The sequence below is a fragment of the Octopus bimaculoides genome, chromosome 7 (genome assembly GCF_001194135.2).
Source record: "Octopus bimaculoides isolate UCB-OBI-ISO-001 chromosome 7, ASM119413v2, whole genome shotgun sequence".
NCBI lineage: Eukaryota > Metazoa > Mollusca > Cephalopoda > Octopoda > Octopodidae > Octopus > Octopus bimaculoides.
Window position 1 is genome coordinate 74,132,246 of NC_068987.1, and position 10,185 is coordinate 74,142,430.

The 10,185-nt window shown below is 35.9% G+C and overlaps 1 protein-coding gene across 3 annotated transcripts in view; it reads right to left on the bottom strand.

The window, feature by feature from the left end:
* Positions 1 to 10,185, bottom strand: part of LOC106876428 (dynein axonemal heavy chain 3) — a 158,633-nt gene that overhangs the window by 97,760 nt on the left and 50,688 nt on the right. For all 3 annotated transcript variants that reach the window (XM_052969758.1, XM_052969757.1, XM_052969759.1), the window contains exons 23-25: positions 6,927 to 7,110; positions 4,268 to 4,453; positions 1,625 to 1,851 (exon numbers count right to left, since the gene is read on the bottom strand). In XM_052969758.1, coding sequence (XP_052825718.1) covers positions 1,625 to 1,851; positions 4,268 to 4,453; positions 6,927 to 7,110 — 597 coding nt within the window. The remainder of the gene's footprint in view (positions 1 to 1,624; positions 1,852 to 4,267; positions 4,454 to 6,926; positions 7,111 to 10,185) is intronic.

A 10,185-nucleotide genomic window follows, 5' to 3' on the forward strand; every position in this document is an offset into this window, starting at 1 on the left:
ATATATATATATATACACACACACATACACACACAACAGGCTTCTTTCAGTTTCCATCTACCAAATCCACTCATAATGCTTTGGTTGGCAGCCATGCCTGTGCCTATCATGATACAATTTACAAACATCTAATGATTTGTAAACATTTAATCATTAAAGTGGAAAAAATTATCAGAAATATCATTATTATTCATTTTTTTCATACACATATACATACACACATACACGTGTGTGTGGCAGGGTGTATGAGGGCACATGGCCTAGTTGTTAGTGTATTGCATTCACAAACATGAGATCATGTGTTCAATTCCTGTACTGAGTAATGCTTTCTGTTCTGTTTTGTTCTGTTCTTCTTATGTTGCTCTATGATCATTTCAGCATCTACCTAGTGAGTAGCCTACCAAGCACTTGAACAGGCAATGTAGATTTGATGGTGAGTGTGAGCTCATGTGCAGCACAAGCATTTTATCACTATGAACAAATCATATATGCAGGTTGTTCAGCAAGACATTGCAGAATCGTCTTTCTTGAGTTGAGAAACTACATGTATGTACATGTGTATAGATGTATGTATGTACATATGTATGTACTTATGTATGTATATATGTATGTATGTATGTATGTATGTATGTATGTATGCCAGAAGGTCTGCAAATCTAACAGAGGCCTCAAAAGACATTTTAAGATCCACAAAGATCAGAACTTAATTGCAGCTGTTGATGGTTCAAATTGAATGTGCAATCTATGTGTGTGTGTCTTTTCAAAACATTGTCTGGTTTAAAAAGCCACATCAGATGCCATGATGGTTCTAAGGTGTAGATACAGGAGGTGGTCAAACTCTGCATAAGGAGGAGACAACCACCACCAGTATGTATGTGTATATAAGTATATATATATATAAGTAGCCGTACTCCCTAACTGGCTCTTGTGCCAGTGGCACATAAAAAGCACTATCTGAATGTGATCGATGCCAGGCCCACCTAACTAGCTCCCATGCCGGTGGCACATAAAAAGTACTACACTTTGAGTGGTTGGCGTTAGGAAGAGCATCCAGCTGTAGAAACATTGCCAGATCAGATTGGAGCCTGGTGCAGCCGCTGGCTCTCCAGACCTCAGTCAAACTGTCCAACCAATGCCAGCATGGAAAACGGACGTTAAACGATGATGATGATGATGATGATGATGATGATTATGATGGTGATGATGATATACATGTATGTCTTTGTGTTTGTCTTCCCACCACGTGACAACAAGTGGTGGTTTGTTTATGTCCCTGCAACTTAGTGATTCAGCAAAAAAGATCAATAGAAGTACTAGACTTTAAAAAAAGAACAAGTACTAGGATCAATTTGTTTGAGTAAAGTCTTCAAGGCATTTTCCCAGCATGGTCGCAATCCAATGACTGGAACAAGTAAAAGATAAAAGAAACCATCTTTAAAAAGTAAGGACTCATTAAATAATGTAATCCTAGAAATACTCTGCCTGAGAAAAAAAAAATAAAGAAGTAAAATGAGACTTGAGACTGGAATACATTTTACCATAGATCTACTCAATCAGGACTGACCAAGGGTTACACAAGAACAAAATAACAACGAAACATAAAAGAAACAAAAACTGTACTGACCGATCAGTGTCATCAATGAGACGATCATGGAATACTCTGTAGACTTCATGTACCCACAGTCGGATTACCTTGTCTGTCTCAACCATGTTGATAGGAGGAACAAGCAGTACACCTTGGATGACCCGTGAGAAATCACGCAGATTAAATACATAATGGCTTTTGGATGGCGTTGGTAGGAAGGTGACAATGGCATTCTTGTATACCTCCATTGTCGCAGAGACCATAAGCTGGCAATATGAAGAAAAGTTGACAGATAATAAGAATTCTTTTTTTACCTTATAGTTGCCTCACACTCTCACATTTTGTGGGACAAGTGTAGTACTTTGAATCAACCAGAGTATATTACTGGTACTTATTTAATCCAAACCTGCTGAAGTTAACTTTGTTTTTCACCCTTTCGGGATTGACAGAATAAGTGACCAATCATATTACTGAGGATAATTCACATGATGACATCTCTCTTATGAAAGATGATTTGTAGAATAATGTTTCTGAAAATTCACCACCATAAATAGAGTAATTATGACAAAGAAGGAGAAGTGGGGAAGACAGAGAGAAAGAGGAAGATTTGCAGAAGGATACCATTATTTTTTAGGAGAGAGGTGTAGGAAGTGCAGTTGATTCCAGTATACCACTGATGCTTGTTATATTTCATCCAGAGACATAGAAGACATAAGTCAATCCGAACAAGACTTCACCATAGATCAAGTATAGGTATGACTGTATTATTAAAAAGTTTACATTGCAACTACCTGCATTTGAGGTTTGATGCTATTATGTAGTGTCTTGGGTAAATATTTTCTACCACAGTTTTAGACTGACCAATGCCTTTTGAGTGACAGAAGCTACCATATCACTATCATGGCCTCTTACTCTCAAAAACAACAGAAACCACCACCCCCATTCCCAGCAGGCTCAGATTGCTACTGTGGGTCTATTTGCAACTAAACTTTCTCCTAATGTCATCAAAAGATGAAGTTTCTCAGCTGTAGTGAAAGTGATCCCTCTACAAGCTTGGGCAATAAAAACAAACCCAACAGAATTCAAAAAGAGCTCTGCTCTGATTATACAGGGAATGCATAGAATCTGGGAGCTGCAGTGCAGGCAATCTGTAGAGGGGAGTGGTAACTCTGAAAAAGAAAGAAAAATTACAGTGCAGAGAAGTCCCTTTCATTCATACATAACCTCTCTAGTGTTGGTCATACAATAAAATGCATCTAACACATGTAAAATGAGAGGTGATATGAAAGGTATCCATCATCATCATCATCATCATCATCATCGTTTAACGTCCGCTTTCCATGCTGGCATGGGTTGGACGATTTAACTGAGGACTGGCGAACCAGATGGCTACACCAGGCTCCAATCTGATCTGTACCCAGTACATGTTAAATGAAAGATGTGAGCTCTGCAAGGAACAAAGATCAGTGGTTTTCACTGTTGCGGTGTGATGGAGGAGCAAAATAAGAAGCAAGATGTTGTGAGATCCATACAACTGGTATGAGACATTTTGGCACATCTGTTTTGGCCCTGCCTATTTGGCATTGCAGATTTGGCACTGACTTATTTGGTATCAGATGTTTTAATGCTTCTCTCATTCTCTCCCTACCTCTCTCTTTGTCTCTTTGTTTATGTTTGTATGCATGTATAATGTCCCTCTCCCTCACTCTCTCTATCTATATGTGTACATTTCTGTGTTTATGTGCATGTGTGTGTTTTTATGTGCTTGCTTCCCATATCATAGAGTACGGTCACCAAAACAGGTTCAATATCCAGTGACCCATGCCAAATCACCAGCGTCCAAACAGCCATAACCAGTCATCTCATTCTGCCATACAACCTATAAACCTGTAGCATCGTGAATAAATGGAAGTGTAATGAAGATAATATATATGTGTTTCAGCATATCAATGTAAATGCCTAGTGGTATTGAAGTTGATAGAAGAGGAGTAACTCTGATTAACTTGGCTGTTCAATAAATAGAGGTTGATGAAATGAGTACGAGACTAAGAACTGGTACAGATGTAATTGATTAAAACCCTTGAAGTTGGTGCACCTCAATGGTTGTAGTCAAAGGAATGAATCAAAGCAAAAGGATAAGCGGACGAAGTTAAATAATAAGACTTTTCTTTAGTCTTCTAAGGGCTTAAATCAGAAGAGAAAATGTAATGCTTAAAATTCTTTTCAGGATCCCTTTGGAGGAATGAAAGAAGTTATGTTCAGACCAGAGATTTAGCTCAAAAGTTTTCAACAGAGAAGTCTCTACTAAAAACAACCAAGGATGGGCAGTTCCTATGACTTACACAGGGTCTTCTCCAAAACTGGTTAGATTGATATAGATGAGGTTCCAAGACTGGTAGTGATGAGATCAGCAGCTGCAGTGACAGCAGAGACCAGCAATTGCAACAGTGACAGTAACTGCAGCAGTAATAGTAATGGCAATAGTTGTGGTAGTGACAACATCAACAATGACAACTGTTTACTTTGATAAGGCAGAAAGCCAATTCTATTAACATTATTCGAAGATGTATATTGCAAATACTTACTTCACCTCAAAAACATGGAAACTGAAGTTGATCACCATCAGTGATGATTACTTGAATAATAAGCAGTTGCAGAAAAAAGGAAAACAAAACTGCTTACCTTGCCCATCCGCATAAATGCAGACTCAAAACCTCGTCCAAAATGCCAATCTGAAATCATTCCAAATATTCTGCTCAGAGTGCTGTCATCAAACTCAGTGATGGTTATGACATTTGTGTGCCTTGTAAAACGAGTTGTAATTGGCTGCCTGCCACCACTAGGAGGAGCCATTGCTGATACAAACAACTACAATAAAGAAAAGCAATTATAATGATGATGAGAATTATGAAGACGTCAACAGTGGTAGGAACCATCACCACTTTTATTATTATCATGAACATTTTTACCAATATAATGATAGTCATATGCATTTTTACCAATATATGATAATCAATATGCATTTCAGCAAGTAGGATGGTTTTTATAGTGACATCAAAGTTTAAACAAAAGATTGACCCTTTAGCATTTAAGCCAGCTATATCTGTCCCATATTTTCTTCCCGTTGTATGCTTAAACTGGCCAGATTCAGCCTCTCACACCTACCTAACAGTGCTATTGTAAAAATAAACAATCACATCATCAAAATATTGAAACTGAAAGATAATACCTGATTGATTCAAAACAATGTGAATATCGAAGCATTACATTTGACAGAGTAACCTGAATGTTAAGTACTGCAGATGTTAACTGAATAGACACAGTGTGTAGCCTGTTGATAGTAAGATAAAATGTGGGGACATTGCCTGCATTGACAGCAGACATTGTATGTAGATGTTAACTGAACAGAGAAATGCAGTGTGATGAGGGGATAAGGTAGACAGACTCATGTATAGGCTGTGTAGATATTGACTAAACAGGCACATATAGTGAGTAGATGTAGACATACAGACTTTTAAATATAGAAGTTGTTGACTAGATATATAAGTATTGCATGTAGATTTAACAGATAGACACTGTCAAATTATGGGGTTACCATATTCTATTATATCAAAAACATTAACATCTATTCCATAGAGCAAGCCACCAGGGCCTTTTTTCAACTGCAAAGCTGTTCCATCAACTGTGGTAACTGTGACAGTGAGAGAAAGAGAAAGCAGATGAAAAACAATTTTGTGAAAAAATATTGGAAATTCTAACAGATCTACCCATCTATGATGGAGGCATAAAATGAGGGAGGAAAGTCATAACAGCAATATGTATTGAGAAATATGTAAATGAACTTGATAGATTACTGGGTGATGTCTTAGAGAAATTGATGTCAGAGAAATCACATTATTGTTGGTGATACAGCATTTAATTGCAGCTATATGACATGTGTTTGCAACTAAGTAACATGTGATGATGATTCAATCCCGAACTGAAATATGCTCTCAACCTCTGTATCATGAGTGGTTATGCGGACCACCCCAAATGAAAGCCAGAGCTTCCTTCGACCACTACATAAAAAGTATTAAGAAAATAATATCATTTAGATATACTTTTATTTTAGTTGTTTACACTATTTTACACTTGTTTATGCTCTTATACATTCAAAGTTCACAAATTTCCTTATTTAAGTTATGAATCATATTCCTTTCAATAATTTCAATATAGTTACAAAACTTCTTGGTAGACAATATTTTCTGTTTGGTTGACAATAATTTTCAAATTACTGGAGTCCATTGCTCTACTCATAGCAACATATAACTGGCCATATATAAATCGGAGTGAGTAAAAATACACCTACATGATCTAAAGTCTGATCCTGTGCCTTGTTTGTTGTGAATGCGTGAGTGGAATCTTTAGGATTGCAAAATATCAAACTAAGACTCACCTCTCACTGTTCTATGCGAATAATGTCTGGAAGTTCTGGTACCATGGGTTATATTGATTGACAAAGCTGAGATATAAACAACAGCCACTTCATTTTGAATCCTGACACACAATTTTTCCATTTTATCTTTGTTATTAACTTGTCCTTGCAACTCCCTTTGTATCTACGACGGGGCCACAAACTATACTATGAAAATCCAGAGTTACTTGCGGTTGGTGAATTTTTAATAAAAATGTGAAGGTGGTTTATCAATTCAAAAATCGATATCCACAAAGTAATCATACTTTCTGGTTTATTTAATGCTAAAAACCTTCCTGACAACCGTCTTTGTAATCCCCAAAAATATCATAACCACTGGTCCAGCTGTCTGGTTGTGAAGAGGAAGCAAATCTGCCCATCGTAGATGGGCAGATTTGCTATCTTACTTTAATGGGCATTATGTCCGTCTGTCTGTCCAGCTGGCCATGAAGAGGGAACAGACAAAGAGACAGACAGATGGATATAACACCCATTATAGTAAGATAACAAATCTGCCCATCTATGATAGGAAATAAAGGGATAGTATCGCAAATCAAAAACCCACTGAATACGCATACTATAGGGGGTGGAAATGAGTTAATCCTCATTGCCAGAAATTTAACAAAAAAAAATCAAAGGTAATTTTATCATCATCATCATTAATGCAAAACTCAATATCCACTAAATAATCATACTTTTTCACATTTTTTTCGCTAAAAACCTTCCTGATTACCTCTTTTGTAATCTCAAAAAACATCATGATCATTGGTCCAGCCATTTGACTGTAAAGAGGGAACAAACAGATAGATGGACATCACACCCATTATAGTAAGATACTTTTAATATGTGACACATCCAAATGGCTAAAGAAAAGAGAAAAATACTTACCACATCTTTGAGAAATATTTTTGATGTGTCCCGTTTGTCATACCAGTGGCCATGATCAATCCATTGTCGCAAGAGTTCAATTGGTGGCTGTGCACCATATACCTCCTTTGCTGGCATATTCAGGTCATCTACAAATATGATAAGCTTCTTCCCAACTGGTGGGCCATAGACACTTTTCCTCCGCCTAGAAATCACATTAAACACCACATCAACTCACACAGAACATGATAAATATGTAAAATATTTTCAATAGCTTTAACTAGAATATTATCATTATGGAATGTTGATAATAATATTAAAGAAAGGAAGATTATCAAGTCAAGTGGATACTATCTGTATTTAACATTTCAAAGCAGACACTAATTGGATGTCAAATATGTGATATGCATTACCCATGAAATATTAAAGATTTGCTATGAACACAAAAGAGCAACATAGATCCAATCATATATAATGTAGGAGTAAAACAGATGGTGTAATCAATTATAAAAGATTTCAGAAAACAAAGAATACTTGATATTATAAGGAGTTTCATTACATGGTTTACTAACCATGTAACGAAACTCCTTATATAACTTTGGAATATGGGAGTAATTTGATAGCAAACAGTTGAATGTAATCTCAAAATGTTGCAGTTCAAAAACATCAACATTCCCATGCTTCAAATGATGATGCAAATGACAACAACAGCAACAATGCCAAACACTAAAGTGGAATATGAAATGAAGTCATATTTAAGTTTGTGATGAAGTGGTGATATAGCAGAAGCCTTGTGATTGATTAGAAGACAATGAAAAAGGAAGCTGGTGTCACACGATGCTAACAATCAGACAAATTGTGATTGGTATTCACACACTGCGGCAGGTGACAAAAGTCATTCAATCAAGTCATTAATACATGCAAGGAAACAGTCTATATTTGTTCAAGTGAGGACAAATGACATCGCTGTGCCAACTCATATTGACATGACAGTACTAATAACGCTAAAAGTAAATCCCATATATTAAACTTAGACTAACTTAGATGTGTTTCATCCAAAATTGTTCAAGGCTATTTCTACCTTAACAGGTGAAGTCATTTTTCAGTCAAGTTTAGTGGTATCATGGTCCATTTAAGTAGGAAGTTGTTGTTGACTGAGATATATCCAGATATAGGTGGGACCAGTTTAACTCTCAAGACTATAGTATAGTATAACTTACACAACATTTAATTGCTTAGATAAAAATAAATTAGCTTCTTATTTACTTGTGACATCTCTTGAACATTACCGATTACTAATTTTGACACAAGGATTAAATTTCCAAAAGAAGAAATATAATTGATAAATTTGACTTCATTACATTACTTGTACATATTTTATTAAACTTGGAGGATTGGAAAGTGAAGTCAATCCCAAGTAGGATTTCAATACTGAACATAAAGGGGTTTAAATAAAAACAAGAAGGAAATTAGTCAGGCTAAATAAACACTAGAATTTCCGCTACTTGAGAATCTTAAAGACAACACCTCTCTATCTCTTATTGAGCACTGTTTATGTAAATACAAGATATTAACACTAAAGAGAAACACAGCAGAAGAATAGAAGACTTAAAATCCATTGTAGAGGTAGAGTTAAAGATGAAATTACAATATGAGAATAGACAGCAGTGCATCATCATTGCATACAGAGAGCATGTGTGAGAACAAGGGTGGTGTAACAACAGGACAGTGTAACAAAAAGTAAGTGTAACAACACGTGTTTGTGAAATGGAATCAGAGTCACAGTAACAACAGGAGGAGAATTAAAACAAAATGTGTGTGTGTGCGCGCACGCGCATGCATGTGCGTGCATGCGCGTGTTTGTATACTGTGCTTGTGTGGACCTGTCAAGCCAAGTGAGATCATAGTCATGGCCAATGCCAGTGTCAGATCAACTGCACTGTTGTAAAAAATTTACAAAAATCCCACATTTTTGGAGTTTAGAGGGCTTGAGGGAGTAAATGCCCTTAATTGATCTCAGCAAAAATTTAGCATTTTCTAGTAACCAAATATAGCAACATTTCAGCCCTCAGACATTTTCAATTTCCACAATTTTTTATTTTTACTTTTTACTCCACCCTAATAAGCATACATATGTATGTATACACAGACACACACACACACACATACACACACACACACACATACACACACACACATATATATATATATATATACTAGCAGAGATACCCGGCCTTGCTCGGGATTAAAATGGCATAGTTTTTTTTACTGTCTTACTTGTTTCAGTCAAGTGACTGGAGCACCGCTGCTGGTCGAACAAATCGACCACAAGATTTATTCTTTGTAAGCCTAGTATTTATTCTATCAGTGTCTTTTGCAGAACCGCTAAGTTATGTGAACATAAACACAGCAACATCGGTTGTCAAGCAATGGTGGGGTACAAACACACACACACACACAAATATACACATATATATGACAGTCTTCTTTCAGTTTCCGAGTACGAAATCTACTCACAAGGCTTTGGTTGGCCTGAGACTATAATATATATATAAGTAAAAAGAAAATGGAGAAATATTGATCAACAACAATTGACTAACATCAATTATTACTTCTTAATCCAAATAGACTGTATCCCATCTAACAGCTGTTTCTACTTCCAATGTTCCACGGTGTTACCATTTAAAATTCTGAAAATAATATTTATCATATTTGGTACCACATCCGATCTGGAACATGGAGCTTCATCAGAGTGAAGAAAAATACATAAAAGAAAAGAAAAAAAGAGCCTCAAGAAGAAGATGAAAGGCTTAATATATTTAAATCAGGCTCTTCTTTTCTTTCCTTTCCTTTTCTTTTATGTATTTTTCTTCACTCTGATGAAGCTCCATGTTCCAGATCGGATGTGTTACCAAATATGATAAATATTATTTTCAGAATTCTCAATGGTATTACCGTGGAACATTGGAAGCAGAAACAGCTGTTAGATGGGATACAGTCTATTTGTATCAAAAAGTAGCAATTGATGCTAGCCAATTGTTATTCATCAATATTTCTCCATTTTCTGTTTACTTTAAATTTGATTCCTGATAACCTCATGTTTATCTTTGTCATTGCCTGTAACTTATGAGCATAATATGCTTTCATATGCCCAGGGTTAACATATGATAATTATATCAGAAGTGAAATAGATATTTTTATCCCTTAGACAGTTACTCCAAACTCTAACTCTACTAACCTTATATACATATATATATATATATATATATATATATATATA